At 37.2% G+C, this 15856-nt stretch overlaps 3 protein-coding genes across 4 annotated transcripts; 1 reads left to right on the forward strand and 2 right to left on the reverse strand.

Moving 5' to 3' along the window:
* Positions 1-184: 184 nt before the first annotated feature.
* On the reverse strand, positions 185-5437 carry serpina10a (serpin peptidase inhibitor, clade A (alpha-1 antiproteinase, antitrypsin), member 10a). The gene is made up of 5 exons (XM_055186008.2): positions 5258-5437; positions 3963-4543; positions 3368-3641; positions 1179-1326; positions 185-649 (listed from the first exon to the last, which is right to left on the reverse strand). The coding sequence occupies exons 2-5, from the start codon at positions 4519-4521 to the stop codon at positions 461-463; spliced, it is 1170 nt and encodes a 389-aa protein (XP_055041983.2). The 5' UTR covers positions 4522-4543; positions 5258-5437; the 3' UTR covers positions 185-460.
* A 1554-nt stretch (positions 5438-6991) lies between these two features.
* On the reverse strand, positions 6992-10694 carry prph2lb (peripherin 2-like b). Of its 2 annotated transcripts, XM_055187262.2 has the most exons (4): positions 10563-10694; positions 9187-9964; positions 7637-7883; positions 6992-7533 (listed from the first exon to the last, which is right to left on the reverse strand). In XM_055187262.2, the coding sequence occupies exons 2-4, from the start codon at positions 9762-9764 to the stop codon at positions 7279-7281; spliced, it is 1080 nt and encodes a 359-aa protein (XP_055043237.2). In that variant the 5' UTR covers positions 9765-9964; positions 10563-10694; the 3' UTR covers positions 6992-7278. The 2 variants fall into 2 exon arrangements, with proteins under 2 accessions (XP_055043237.2, XP_073712156.1); XM_073856055.1 differs by lacking the exon at positions 10563-10694 and having other exon boundaries at positions 9187-10087.
* Positions 10695-12348: 1654 nt separating this feature from the next.
* tmem179aa (transmembrane protein 179a, genome duplicate A) lies at positions 12349-14084 on the forward strand. The gene is made up of 4 exons (XM_055186269.2): positions 12349-12699; positions 13093-13230; positions 13309-13387; positions 13562-14084. Exons 1-4 carry the CDS (start codon positions 12398-12400, stop codon positions 13736-13738), a joined length of 696 nt encoding a protein of 231 aa, XP_055042244.2. The 5' UTR covers positions 12349-12397; the 3' UTR covers positions 13739-14084.
* Positions 14085-15856: the final 1772 nt, after the last annotated feature.

A 15856-nucleotide genomic window follows, 5' to 3' on the forward strand; every position in this document is an offset into this window, starting at 1 on the left:
CCCTTGTGTACTTTTAAACCATTATTACTTTCTTTCATAGAACACTAAGGGTTAATTTTTTTAGTAATGTTGACAGTTTTAGTTTTTCTATACAAAGAAAGTGAATGATGATTGAGACTGACTCACATAACACTCTGCCAAGTAACTCATTTTGTGTTTGACATATTATCATTGAGAATTATCATTAATTTTATTAAAATGAGCATGCTTAAAAGTTTTTTTTAAATAAATAACATTTAATACTGTTGATGAAAAGACTCTTTATGTAATAAGACACCTACTGTAAGCTTGTTGCTATTTGGGGTTTCAACAGTTCTGGGATCACAGAGAAGCTTTTGAATTAAATATTTTAGTTTTATATTTTTTTCCCCAAGTACCGCACTCTCCTAGTTGGGAACCACTGACATGAATAATTGTATAGATATAAATAAACATGCACAATTGGTTTCTATACACGTAGTTAGTTCTTTGTTGGGTCGACGACACGTCCCATGTAGAGAATGCATTTCGTGGCTTCATGGTAGACGACAAAAAGGAATGGTCGGTTGAATGTAAGCCTTGGAGGAAGAGGGTTCATGAAGGGATTATTGGAGGCATCGCTCACTGAGCCTCCTGTTTCATCCACCTCAAATGCAACACTCTGCACTACCTGAAAGCAATGTGGCATTGGTCAAAGTGTGCTAATATCAACATAATGTACTGTATATTTGCTCATCATGCAGAATAATTTAATGCGTAATGATATTTACATTTCACCTCATGATTATATATATATATATATATATATATAAAATGGACATATATCACACAAACTGATATATTTTAAATGTTTATTTCTTTTAATTTTGATGATTATAACTGACAACTAAGGAAAATCCCATGATATTCTAAATTATATGACCAGCACCTGTATATATATGTATGTGTGTGTGTGTGTACACATTACAGATTTTAAATTCATTTTCGCGAACTGTATATCTCTTAGCATAAAAACAACTCTAATCCATCAATGGCATCAGGCCATGCTCTCAATGACAATGCTTCAATTCAGTTGTGTAGTCAGGGGTAGACATGAAATACACATTAAGAATGACATGTAATGAAATATTCACATGCATATTCATTCAACACAGTGTACATTAGGTATCATAAACATCTCAGGGTTAAAGGTCTCATACCTCTGACAGTTTCAGGCCTGCTGCACTGCTTATTCCAGACAGATCTGCACTGCTCTCAAAGATCTCTTTAATGCCCAGGCTAGACAGACTCATCTTTAGTGAGGAAGACTGCTTCAATGAAAATCTGGGCAGCTGAACCTCCAACCTCCTAAAGAAAGACAAACATTGTTTGCAGACAACAAATACATGTGTTTTAAGGCAAAAATACAACATTCAGGTTGTTCCCTTTCAAGTTTTAAAGGAGTAGTTTCACGAGTTCACACTTACAAATAAGTTGGATAGATTAGTAAACGTATTTGGCGTGCTGTCCGGGGACAGGGCTCTGAGCTCGGAACTGGGCCCGAACGCAGAGTATCCCCCGGTTTAGGAATTTACCTGGTGAGTGAGAGGAGACGGGATGGTGAAGGGATTCTAAAGACTGCAGAGGATTTTAGGAGAGTTAAACTGTGACTTATATATGGCTTGCCTTTGTGCTGATTGGGTATATATGATGATTACTGATTGAGGACAGTGGTGGTACTAGAGTATTTGTTGATTACTGATTATAGACAGCTGGAAGTACTTAAGTGGTTTAATTGACGTGCTCCTCCCAAACTACGTTAATAAAACATCATTAAAGGAATAGTCCATTTTCTTAAAAGAAAAATCCAGATAATTTACTCACCACCATGTCATCCAAAATGTTGATGTCTTTCTTTGTTCAGTCGAGAAGAAATTATGTTTTTTGAGGAAAACATTGCAGGATTTTTCTCATTTTAATGGACTTTAATAGACACCAACAATTAATACTTAACATGTAACAGTTTTTTTCAACGGCGTTTCAAAGGACTATAAACAATCCCAAACGAGGCATAAGTGTCTAGCAAAACGATTGTCATTTTTGACAATAAAATAACAAATATCCACTTTTAAACCACAACTTCTCGTCCAGATCCGGTCCTGAAAGCGTCAGCGCGACCTCACACAATACTTCATGACGTCAAGAGGTCACAGAGGACGAGCGCGAAACTCCGCCCCAGTGTTTACAAGTGTGTTGAAAGAGGACCGTTCCGACGTTGTTGTATGTGGAATGATACTAATTAATGTCTTTGTGTCAGTATATTGTTTACAATGGTCCGCAAATGTGCGTTTTATATATGTAACACGTGACCTACCTACGTCACTACGCATTTACGTGAGGTCGTGCTGGACCAGATCTAGACAAGAAATTGTGGTTTAAAAGTGTATATTCGTTATTTTCATTGTCAAAAATGACAATCGTTTTGCTAGATAAGACCCTTATGCCTCGTTTGGGATTGTTTATAGTCCTTTGAAACTCCGTTGAAAAAAACTGTTATGTGTTGAGTTAAATGTTAATTGTTGGCGTCTATTAAAGTCCATTAAAATGAGAAAAATCCTGCAACGTTTTCCTCAAAAAACATAATTTCTTCTCGACTGAACAAAGAAAGACATCAACATTTTGGATGACATGTGGTGAGTAAATTATCTGGATTTTTTTTTAAGAAAATGGACTATTCCTTTAACCTTAAAATGAAATGCATTTTATTACAGTACTGTATATGATGTCATGGTGTTTGATGGTATTCTGCCATATTTGAGGATTAGAAGTAAATACTGACCTCAGTTTCTCTCGTATGGGTATAACATTTTTAGAATATAATGAATAACTTTTATGTACTATTTTAAAGGTGACTGTGTAACTTTTAGAAGGATCTTTTGACAGAAATGCAATATAATATACATAACGATCATATTAGTGGTGTTTAAAGAGCTTACATTCTACAGTAGCCCTTAATGGACACATCTAAAGAGTGCTTTTTGTCCCTTTGTTATCTCAGACGATGCCATGTTTGTTCTGTGGCAGCTACCTGGCTTCTCATTGCGTTTCAAAAATAAGGATGATTGCAATTCGCAATCTCACTGCTAGATGCCACTAAAATACTCATCCTGTACCTTTAGTGGTTTCAATGTTGTTTTGTTACTAAAACAACAATAAACACAGATTTGGAACAACATGAGGGTGAGTAAATAGACAACGAAACAGAAAAATAAATTTGGGGTGAACTATTCACTTTAAATTACTTCTTGATTCAACAGGCTATGTAACTATCTGACTTTGGTTTGATGCAGATATTTTGTTATTCAAAAAATAACATACCAAAAAAGGTAAAAGGCAGATAAAGACTTACGTCTTTTTCAGCTTTGTGACCCATCCGCGAAATACGTGACCAGATATGGCTTCTTCAATGTGGGTGTAATCCACATCTTCATCTGGAAGCAGGACAAGCATGGCGATGCCCTCTTCACAAGGCAGTCTCAGAATGCCAACCTTAAGTGTGGGATCGTAGGCCAGGTAATATTTGTCTGAGCGAAACATCATGGGCACTTGCACAATACTATACTTGTTGACATAGAAACGCTCCTCTTGGGTGTTGCTAACGTTGAAGGGTTGCTGCCACCGGCCTGTTAAAAGATCAAGAGAAGAAGTCATTTTTTGTGATTTCCTGCTACATCATCCTACATAATGTAAGGACATTAGGAGAAAATATAACCGTGATATCTTTAAGATTGACTGAGTAGGGTCATCAAAGTCAAAGATTGAAATTAAAGTGAAATCAAACTTTGATGCTACTTCATAAAAAGATTATGAGACAGACAGGGTCACATACTGTGGTCAAAGCATATATAGTGTAAGCTCATGTTTGAATCTCAATGGGTTATTTTCCAATATAGCAGTAACATCAACTTCAATGTGAAATAATATAAAGATCAAATGTATCTCACCTGTGAAGTAAGAAGCACTTATAAGCATGGCCATGGTTTGGGGGTCGACTGTCTTCACCATCTCACTGATTTTTGCCCCCGTTTTGCCTCTTACATAATCATTGATGCTTCCTTTGGCCATTTGCACATCAGCATAATTCACCTTTTGAACATCTGCATTATAAAACTTCTTAACCTGGCTGGTGAAGCTGGAATCTGCCTCAACTTGCTGGCTAGTGAAAAGGCCGGTGGCCTGGATCTGAGAGGTGGTCTCTCTAAGATTCTGGAGTAAGGTTTGAATCCTTTCTGGCTCTCCATCTTTCTCCATTGAGGCCACACCTATGCCCTGAAGCAGCTCATTGCGAGAGGTCCCACCAGCCCCTGCTGCTAATGTGGCTAAACCTAAAGTAGCCCCTAAAGTTGAAATCACTACATTGTCATCACTTGTACTGGATATCGTGCTGTACAGCCGAGTAGCAAAGTCTGCATTCTTGTTGGCAAGCTCTTCAATGTCTGCAGTTTGGCCGAAAACACACAGAGCAAGGATGGGTGCACAGATCAGGAGTTCGATGATACCCATCTTCACAGTTTCAATGGTGCTTCTGTGCATTCAGGAAAAATATTTAGACATCATGAGTATATAATATAGAAAAACACAGGATATTCCATCAATGTCTATCTTGCCATTGGATTGTAAAGACTGATATAATTTGATATAATTTTGTTTATCAATTCTACTGTCATATAAGCCTAAATAATCAAAGGTTTACTACAGTAACCAATAGTTTAGCTATGGTTACTGCTATGGTTACATAGTAACCATACATTTAAATTTAAAAATATGGTATCACTACAGTAACCATACGCCTTTAACTACGGCATACGCTAATACAAATGGTAATAAATCTACCAAAAACACATACTATACCTATAACAAAACATTGGTTATTTCTGAAAGGGCGTAGGTTAAGTAATCATTCTTCAGACAGCTAAATAGCAACAGAAAGTATTATAACACGTATATTACAAGGATTTGCATAAGATATAACAATTTATTGATTACAATGCAAGACACATTTTAAAGCCTGCGTTGACTGCGCATGTAAACATACAGACTGCGCCTGCTAAGAACATCAACATAATCATCGCATATGTTAATAACCATTATTGAAATAAAAATGAATTCGTCAATGTGGTAAAATTTACAACTGCATGCATGAAATATTATTAGTAAATATCTAGTATCTATTATAAAATACTCTCCCTATAATGCGAACAATGGCAGAACATTCTGGAGGCCGACTAACGTTACTTACAAATGTCTTCTTGGACGTCACAGCCCGATTCTCTGATATATGGATAAAGATCTGTTTTAAATCGTCCACTACAATATAACAGAATAATAATTATAACGGAGAAATCAGTTCACATGACGCCAACAATAACAAACCCTCCGCACGAAGATTACGCAACATCCGCACTTGTGCATTCTTGAACATTTACGTAGTTTACGTATATCGACATTGCTTCGATCTGAACTGTTAAATGACGTTAGGGAGAATTTTCGTGAAGGTTGTTACATAAATTACAATTCAGTACGAAATGAATAACCCAACATCATTAACACTATTTTTTTTAAATAAAATTGTTAACGGGGTAACTTAACGAACAACCACATATGTCACCCGGGTGTAATTTTACAATATTTAATGCGTTTGACGTAAACTAAACTAAATTATTCAACGTGTTACATATTCGGTTACCGATACGGCATGAAGTAATACTAAAAGTCCAAATAAACCGAGAAGCAGAATTAGTTTACAAACGCAGGAGATGGGTGGCTTTAACAGTCACATGGTGACAGACGAAAGTGCAAGAGAACGAAAACTGACTTCAATGCAACACATGCAGGTTTAATTACTTTGTTTATTGACTGTTCACTTTCTTTTTAATCCAAAATAAAGAGTACGCTTTCAATTGAATGCTTGGTCCAGTAATAGATTGCATGATAATTAGAGAGCCATCTCTTTAGGTCAGTGGTTTTCAAACTGGGGGCCGCGAGATGGTGCCAGGGGAGCCCCAGTTTTATGACATTTTATGAAATACATGAATTTATCATGAATTCTGTGTAATTAAACCTAAAAAAATAAGGCTACTAACCAAAAGCACGATTTTTTGTAATTTAATGTTTTTTTTTATTAAAATGTTGAGTTTTAGAACAGTTTTTTGTCACAAATTTTCTTTGGGGGGCCGCGAAGGAATGCACCGTACACAAGGAGGGCGGCATGCTGAAAAAGTTTGGGAACCACTGCTTTAGGTCATGGGATTTGGTTTAGAGCGCTGCTTGTGCACGAAAGATTGTCTCGCTTTGAAGGGCTCAAGAAACATAACAGGAACAACCTAGTTATGCAGTCTAGACACCAAGGCAATTTAGTCGAAATTTATCATTTTTATCACAGGCATTCTCACATTTTTATGTAAACACTTCTAAAAGGCTCATGACCACAGCTTTTAACACATGCTGGTAAACAAAGCAGGGGAAAAAAATCTGAGGTAACACCTTACATGTAGCCTTTGTATTTACTGAGACCAGTAAAGCAGGATGCATTATGGTTCAACAAGGCCTCGGGCTACCAGCCTTTAATGGAGCCACACACCTTTTTATGCCAGAGAGTTTTTGTAAGAGAGACATCTTGTAATTGCAACTTCAGATTTATCGGCTTTACACTTGCAATGCTTTATTTTTAGCAGGCAAATGCAAGCCTCTCAGCTCAAGGCCCTTGGAGGTCCGGAGACCACATTGTCCTGTTGTCCAGAAAATCTTTAAAGCAAACAAGATCCTTTACTAGAGGTAAAACTACAGATCTACAATGTTACAAAGTAAGTGAGTGTTTAGGTGAAAAGACCAAAAGATCCTTGATGGACCTCAAAAGGTATTAAAATACAGTACCAGTAATGAAACAAAGGCCTGTTGTTTAAACCCTTCTCGCATTAACTAAAAAATGTGTTTGCCATTAAATTATTAGGATGCACAAAATAATCTTATAATCTTCATTACAGTGTAGAGGCACAGATAAGTATATATTCCATTACTGTATCTTTGTTCACTCTTGTTACCATCATGTTTACCATCATGTAATCATCTGCCCAAACATGCTTTTCTCTTTCTAAGAAGCATTTCTTTCATTTTTCTTTTGTATGGCACAGGAATCACAGTGCAGTAAAGTTCCAGTGCAGTTCCAGTGTACATATTTTTCTTTCTCTGTTTGTTAAGTACGAGTCAGATTTGTTGAGCTTGATCTGTCTCTCCAAGGCAGTGTCCAAAGTGTCTCTTGCACTACCTGACCACAGGTAATTGACTGGCAGGCACATTCTCTTGTGGTCGTTGACTGGTGCTTGGTACATCAATGTTGGGGTCATCATCCACCTGATAGCACTTGCCCAAGTTCTTGATGATATTGAAGTTATAACGGGCTGTGTCGGCTATGCTGTTCTCCAGAATCCAGCCATCAGACTCTGAGTCGGGATCTCCTAACCTCAGCACATTTTCCATGGCCGTCTGAAGGTAACGCACTCCGGTCAACACAGACACCTGGAGGAAAGAGGAAGAAAAACTGATGAGGCTGTTGAGGTGTGACTGCCACTTCAATAAACAATATTTTGGAAATATCTAGTGACAAAACAATCTTAGTTACCTCAAAGAGCCAAATGGTGAGAACAATCAAACCAATGGACTGCATTATGTTTGTGTAGTGATCTAGCAGAGCCTGTCTGCAACCCTTTTGGTTCAGGTTCAACTCCTCCTTCTGGTAATCGTAGTTATAATGCGCTGAATTGTTGGTGATTTGATGCTGGATGCAGGGTCGAGAGGAATGCACATTACAGCAGCTGAAGGGCACCCCATCTATCAAATATTTCCCCTCTACGTTACTCTGTAGTCGACTGAAGTAGAAAAGAAAGATGTATTACAAGATCAGAGACAGTGGAAGAAGAAAAGGAGTTAAGACATAACTGGCAACCATCCACTTGTGTTGTGTGGAGTGGACCAACATTCAACAGGCCACAACCTGATCAAATTTATGCGAAGGAGATATGTTGCACTGCGTGATGCAAATGGCGGTCACACCAAATAGGTGTTTCTCAATGTCAGGGAAGGATCCTCGGAAACCAGAATTTCGAGGATGCTACGTCATTGACATCCATCGAAGGACTGTTCCAATGTTGAGGATCCTCGGAATTTCAACCAAGAGTCCTGTGTTCGAAAAATATCCCATATACAGGAAAGGATGCATATGTTTAGCCTACGCACTCTGAAATCACCCACAATCCTATGCGCGCTGCGCCGAAAGCACACATTTTCATTGACGCAAAGACATGCACTTGCTAACCTGTTCCATTTATGTTTTCTCTGATGCTAAAGAGGAGCCTCACCTAGCCTCTGAAGTGACTTGGAAGGACCAGTCCTGCCAAGGAAGTATCCTTGACATTGAGAAACACCTACTGACTGGTTTTCGTATCCCCCCACTACAGTAAAACTGCACATTTTAGAGTGGCCTACCATTGTGGCCAGCCTAAGGCACACCTGTGCAATAATCATGCTGTATAATTAGCATCTTGATATGCCACACCTGTGAGGTGGATGGATTATTCTTGCAAATGAGAAGTGCTCACTAATACAGATTTAGACAGATTTGTGAACAATATTTAAGAGAAATATGCCTTTTGTGTACATCTAAAAAGTCTTAGATCTTTGAGTTCAGCTCATGAAAAATTGGGGCGAAAACAAAATTGTTGCATTTACTGTATAATAATTTTGTTCAGTGTATTTATTTTTTGTGACCATAAAGGTCTGACACACATATATAGTGTAGTATACTTTAAAATATACTGTTATACAGTGAACTGTAGTAATATTCCTAGATACTATGTGTTTTTGAACCATAGTAAATAAAAGATAAAGTATTTACTACAGTTTACATTACAGTATACATTACCAAAGTGTAGTAGGCCTAATAACTGTAATGGTATATACTACAGTATACTACAATTTACAACACTAAATACTAAAGTATACTACAGTATATTTTTATATGAGAATGACGACGAATTACTGTGTACATTATGTACGGTAGGCTACATTAATACAACCCCACTCACAAAAATCGTAGCTTTTCTTTATATTAATAATTTATGAATATCCAACCACTTGTGAAAGTGCATTTTGTTGGTATAAAAATCGACTTACTCAACCACTTCACTGTTGGTCATATCCAGATGTCGTTTACTGATCCACTGTATGTGAAACCAGTCCCGATACCCTCCATTGCCACAGCATTGAAACTGCATCTGCAACATGTCCATTGTGCGCTTAATGTAACAGCGGCCTGGCATGTCAGTGTCTTTATAGTAGCGCATGGCATCACGCAAGCCCAGGAACAGTGACTCTTCCAGGTCATTGCGCATGCTATAACACATGAGGGCCCCCACAAGGATACAGAAGGTAAAGAAGAATGTGCATATGATGTAAGGCAGCATCAGCAGCTTCCATCGCAGGAATTTGGTGGTGTCCACGCAGTCGTAACAGATCGTGCCCCCCAAAAAGTTAATTGCACAGGCAGTCAAGCCAACAGAGATGAGCATGTTTGGCACCGAGTCGATCTCCTTTGACATCACCTCACGGCGCTTCTCGATCTCCACTTTAAGGAACAGGCCCAGACTGAATAGCGTTACCCCTGTGACTACAGACACCCAGTTCAGCACCCATAAAACCTGGGCCAATTTGTCTCGATTCGTCTTCGTGAATGTTACTTTTAAGACTGCCATCGTAAATGGGAAGGTCTGTTACTTTTACTGTCTAAGCAGTAAATGTTTAAATCCAGGTGTAAATTTTATTTCAGAGTGATAAAACATGCTGGCAAATGGGGAGGATGGTAAAAATGCTGCACAGTGAGTACTGGAAGAGACAGACAATAGGGACTCATAAGCAGCTTACATGGGGTATTTTTACACTCCTGGATGATGGCCTGCACAACAAAACAGACAAGTTAAATCAAGATAGGGAAGATGTAAAGAAGGCACAGATATTTAACATTGTATATATAAACTCATATATAGTATATGCATTAATAATGCAACATGATAGCTAACAACTACACTGTAAAAAATACTTTGCTGCCCCAAATCTTTTTGCCGAATCAACCCGGACCCACAAGGCATTTCAACTTATTATTTATCTTGACTAGAGATGAGTTGTTATAACTACAGGTGAGTTGTTATAACTTTAAAATTAAGTTGACTTTTCTCAACTATATTTTATAAGTTGTGACAACTCATCTCTGTTGTCATGACTTGTAAATCTGAGTCGATTCAACAAAAAATTCAAGGCAGCAAAGTATTTTTTACAGTGTATGTGCATATTCAACATAAGTTTAATTTATACATTGAAGTATGCATTTTGTATTTAGGTATTGAATCAAGTATGAGGTATATACCACATACACACTTTGAAAGTGTTCAAGTGGTCACAGGACATTTTTTGTAGTAAAATAAAAATAGTACTGTTTCTAATCATTTATTTGTTGTGTTGTCAACCAAAACACCAATTTAAAGCACATGACCTACCTGCTGAGTTCCCGTATATTCTGATATGGGTGTATAATCCATATATTTAGGTTGTAGGTACTTTCTTGTTTCTTTTGTGCATGTTTTAGGTTAGAGACCGGTGATGAGTGGAGAAGCAGGTTTAAAGTGACTTCCCTTCGGCCTCATTTTGACCTCCGCCTAATCCATTTATCCTCTGGATTTAATGGAACGCCTCCAAGCCATCTGCAAATCCAACAGCTATAGCCATTGTGATTTTTTAACTATTTATTTGTATGATACAGCTTCAAATAAGTATTTGAACACCTGAGAAAGTCAATGTTAATATTTGGTACAGAAGCCTTTGTTTGCAATTACAGAGGTCAAACGTTTGCTGTAGTTTTTCACCAGGTTTGCACACACTGCAGGAGGGATTTTGGCCCACAATGGACTTTGAGCTCCCTCCAAAGATTCTCTATTGGGTTCAGGTCTCTGGAGACTGGCTAGGCCACCCCAGAACCTTGATATGCTTGTCACATGACTCCTCTGGATCATCCAAATGGTCATTGGCAAACTTAAGACGGGCCTGGACATGTGCAGGTTTAAGCAGGGGAACTTTCCGTGCCATGCATGATTTCAAACCATGACGTCTTTGTGTATTACCAACAGTAACCTTGGAAACGGTGGTCCCAGTTCTTTTTAGGTCATTGACCAGCTCCTCCTGTGTAGTTCTGGGCTGATTTCTCACCTTTCTTAGGATCATTGAGACCCCACAAGGTGAGATCTTGCATGGAGCCCCAGTTCGAGGGAGATTGACAGACATGTTTAGCTTCTTCCATTTTCTAATAATTTCTCCAACAGTGGACCTTTTTTCACCAAGCTGCTTAATTGGCAATTTCCCCGTAGCCCTTTTCAGCCTTGTGGAGGTGTACAATTTTGTCTCTAATGTCTTTGGACAGCTCTTTGGTCTTGGCCATGTTAGTAGTTGGATTCTTACGGATTGTATGGGGTGGACAGGTGTCTTTATGTAGCTTACGTGCTCAAACAGGTGCATCTAATTTAGGATAATAAATAGAGTGAAGGTGGACATTTTAAAGGCAGACTAACAGGTCTTTGAGGGTCAGAATTCTAGCTGATAGACAGTTGTTCAAATACTTATTTGCAGCTGTATCATACAAATAAATAGTTATATCATATATTGTGATTTCTGGATTTTTTTTAGATTATGTTTCTCACAGTGGACATGCACCTACGATGACAATTTCAGACCCCTCCATGATTTCTAAATGGGAGAACTTGCAAAATAGGCGGGTGTTCAAATACTTATTTTCCTTATTGTATATACACACAGTATACATACAAGTCTGTTGTTCTTTAATAATGGGAGCTGTTTTACCCCCGAACATGACACCTACCCATATGCATCTTTAGACCCCTAACCTTTATTATTATAATTATTGCATAATTAAATGTAACAAACGTGAACAGACAGGGGATACATTCATAGCTCAAATATGATGTAATGGCAATGAAATAAACCCACATAAAATTACTGTAGTATTCTCCATAAATCGTAGCACATTTTAATTGTACATTATATTGCTACCACGCTTTGTTAATGTATACTACAGTGTTCTGTAGTGTTTTTATCAGGCTAAATGAAACAAACAGATTTACGTAATAAACTTTTATGCAACAAATATCTGGCATTTTTATTAATATTATTATTTATCTGAGAGATGAAATTACAGATTTAAATAAATAAATAATAGATGATATAGTAAAGATTTTACACACACACACACGCACACAAAAATGCAGACACAGTTCAACATAGAGCTGGGCATGCGCAGTAGCGGAATGCAGTCGCTGGGAGGATGGCCGTCGATAATTTTCTCTTTGGCCAGTGCATCCTTTATTTTTTAGCATTTATTTTCGGTTTCATCGCCGTTGTGCCCCTCTCTGAAAACGGGGATGATTTCCAGGGAAGATGTCTGCTGTTCACGGAGGGAATGTGGCAGAATGAGAACATGACGATGGGGAAGCAGCGCTTTATTGTTGAGGAATGGGGACCAGAGTCATCCTGTCGCTTTATCACATTCGTGGGCATCGTGTCGCTCATCCTCTCTGCTGTACAGGCCTGGCGGACGCTTTTCTTCATGTGTAAAGCGCATGACGAGTAGGTGACCTCTTATGCATCCCAAAACCCTGCCAAGAAAATTACATTCTAATAGTTTCTAATAGACCATCATTCCAAGTACAATCATAAACCATCAGCTTATTATTAAAACTATTACAAAATTCCTTAATGTATTATGTTTTGTGCTCATTCCACGTTGAGTTTAATGGTGTTCTATTGGTTCACATGTGCTAAATAACAACACCAAGCCAGCACATTAGAGACCAGTATGGTTTCCATTAAAACCATTATAATTTCTTCTTATTGATTAGATTTCTCAGCAGGGACGTGAGATAACCAAGATTTTCTAGATTATCAATCAAACAATCAAAGTAAAACTATTTTATAAAATACTTTTTTCCTTATAATAACTTTTTTTGTATCCCTTTGTAGCTCTCCTCTCCATGCCTTCCTAAATTTGCTCTTGTCCCTGCTGGTGGTTTTTGTGGTGTTTGTGGCGGGCACCATTTCCAGTGTTGGCTTCAATTCCTGGTGTGATGCTATCACTGAAAATGGGGCAATGCCAAGCAGGTAAGATGTTTTAACCATTTTGACCAAATCTGATTATAATAATTCAATTATTTACATTAGTTAATTTTTCTTTGGCAGTTGTGAGGACCTGCAAGACACTAATTTAGAGCTTGGAGTTGACAACTCATCCTTTTATGACCAATTTGCCATTGCACAGGTAAACATCCAGGAAGTAAATTCTTAAAAATTAAAGTTCCTACAACTTGTTTGTCAGGCTGTATGGGTTCTTAAAGAACCCTTTTTTCTTTCATTCTTTGACTCAAAGGCTTCTTTGGAGAACCAAAAATGTGATATTACTGTATAAAACTGAATTCTCCCTGTTTCTGGACAGTTTGGCTTGTGGTCAGCTTGGTTATGCTGGCTGGGTCTAACGGTGCTGGCCTTCCTGAAGGTTTATCATATCCACAGGCAACAGGAGCTGCTGGAAAGTCTAATTCAGGAGAAGGAGCTTCTGCTGGGTCATCCTTTACAGAATACTTATGTGTATAACAGGAATGCCATGATGTAAACAGACATTTTTTCACATAATCCCTTTAGACTGCATGCACTGTATACCAGTCCTGCTGCAACTAGTTCCTGAGCCCTGGATTAAAAAGTATTTTTTATAAAAACTTATGTTAAGCATTTAACCTGAGCCTTGTTTTTCATGTTTAAATGAACTATAACGGCACATGTCATGTTGAGATATTTAAAGGATTTTCAGTAATGTTCAGTAGACATCATACTGGTTGAATCCACATCAAGTATTTGGGTTGTATCACATCATACTTATTTTTACAGTTATGCAAATGTGTTATCATCAGGGTATTTCTTCTTTCAGAAATTGAGATGAAATAAAATTATTACAGTATAAATGTGCAGTTGCTGGTTTTATTTTGTTTTATTAATTATAAATGCAAATATAACATATACAATTTATATTACATATAAATGTGTTTCCATGCTATACACATTGTGTGATGCTGCCAAAATGTTTGGTTCTCCATTATTATTAAAACTTAACAAATAATTCCCCTTTCACATTATGTGTACAGTTAATAACAAAACACATTTTTCGCAACTGTGTTACTGCAGTTAGTGATGGGGGAAACGAAGCTTCGAATCAATTGAACCAATTGCTTCGCAAATTGATTCAGTTTTTCGAAGCGTTCGAACACCATACACGCTGGCGACACCTGCTGGTCAAAATAGTGTAAAAGCAGCAAGATCTGACTCCAAACACTTTTCACTTTTTACAAAATAACAGTTTTTGAATAGATTGTTCTAAAATTTGTTTTTAAGAAAAATAAATTATTTTATTTAATTAAGACATAATTAAAAGTGTATTCTGTGTTTTTAGTTTTATATATGGCAAACAAATCATTAAAACGAACTACCTTTTTTGTCATTAAATCTGTCTATAAACCAAAAGTAGACAAAATGGTAGTGTTATTAATCAGAAGGATGAATGATTTATGAACTTTTTTAATAAATCTGCCTCGAGTTCACCTACACTGGTCATTTGTGATCAACTCCCCCTAGTGATGAATCTTCGGATTTTTGAAACGTTTCGAAACAGTAATGACGTATTGAAGCCTCGTTTGTTAAAATCACGTGAGTTTGGCCAGTTTGAAACAAGCTCCGAACCAATGATTCGAAAGAAAAGATTCGAAATGTTTCGAAGCCTCATGAAGCGTGCTTTCGAAATCGCCAATCACTAACTGCAGTTCCTCTGATTGTCAGTAAGTGGCACTGTTGCTCTGTTTCTGTTCATAGGCTGACGTTGGTCCAGCATCATACTAAACTTAGATGGTTACTCTGAAATACATCTACTAAACTAAAGGATTGTAAAAGTTAAAATAAAAAAACCCTCACATATTATGCCGTTTGTTCCAATGGTGATTTTACTTTCTGGGATAGCACGTCTCTAATGTGATGACGTTTCATTGTCTCTGTCACCATCTAGTGGCTGAAAGGAAGAGCTATAGAATATACTGTAAATTCAACTAAAGGGAATTTGATTTATTTGTCTCCTTGTATTAATTAGTGATAGCTGGTTAGACAAGAAACATACCACAGATGATTACGAATGTTATGAATTCCTGAGGTTTTGCATTTTTTTTACAAAAAAAAAAAAAAAGAACAATATAGCCTACCTTCATAATCTTTGGCAATGACAAATATATAAAGTCTTATTCATAAATACTTTAAACTATACTAAACTATACTAACTGAAATTATATAAATAAAATAAAGACTGAAATAACTGTGTTTTTAAAACCTATTGTACAGTATTTACCCACAATAGGCTACATAACGTACAGTATGTCATAGCTATTGTTCGTGTGCTGTAGGTTAATAGTGTCTATTTAACATGGAGTTATGATCTGTGATTGTCTTGTAACAAGAGTCATGTGTTAGTCACAATGAGTTTTTTTCTTTTCTGGGAGGGGAACAAGGACCAGCATGAACGGCATTGATCAAAAGTCTGTTGAACAGTATACAGTCAGCTACATAAGTTCAGATAGGGTCCAATGAATTATGACAAAAAACATCTCTCTTGCAACACAATGAAAGCTTTTTATAACACTAACCTGTAAAAAAACTCTCAACAGGTATTGTTTCGGAATTGTAAAAACTAGTAACT

Source organism: Misgurnus anguillicaudatus, chromosome 18 (genome assembly GCF_027580225.2).
Source record: "Misgurnus anguillicaudatus chromosome 18, ASM2758022v2, whole genome shotgun sequence".
Lineage (NCBI taxonomy): Eukaryota > Metazoa > Chordata > Actinopteri > Cypriniformes > Cobitidae > Misgurnus > Misgurnus anguillicaudatus.

Coding starts and splice junctions, on each gene's coding strand:
- serpina10a (XM_055186008.2), bottom strand. CDS start 4,521: ATGGGTATCATCGAACTCCTGATCTGTGCACCCATCCTTGCTCTGTGT. Junction 1,327..3,367: donor GTCACAAAGCTGAAAAAGAC/GTAAGTCTTTAT, acceptor GTCTTTCTTTAG/GAGGTTGGAGGTTCAGCTGC. Junction 650..1,178: donor CAGGCCTGAAACTGTCAGAG/GTATGAGACCTT, acceptor CATTGCTTTCAG/GTAGTGCAGAGTGTTGCATT.
- tmem179aa (XM_055186269.2), top strand. CDS start 12,398: ATGGCCGTCGATAATTTTCTCTTTGGCCAGTGCATCCTTTATTTTTTA. Junction 13,231..13,308: donor AATGGGGCAATGCCAAGCAG/GTAAGATGTTTT, acceptor TTTCTTTGGCAG/TTGTGAGGACCTGCAAGACA. Junction 13,388..13,561: donor ACCAATTTGCCATTGCACAG/GTAAACATCCAG, acceptor GTTTCTGGACAG/TTTGGCTTGTGGTCAGCTTG.
- prph2lb (XM_055187262.2), bottom strand. CDS start 9,764: ATGGCAGTCTTAAAAGTAACATTCACGAAGACGAATCGAGACAAATTG. Junction 7,884..9,186: donor ACCAACAGTGAAGTGGTTGA/GTAAGTCGATTT, acceptor TTTCTACTTCAG/TCGACTACAGAGTAACGTAG. Junction 7,534..7,636: donor TCACCATTTGGCTCTTTGAG/GTAACTAAGATT, acceptor TCTTTCCTCCAG/GTGTCTGTGTTGACCGGAGT.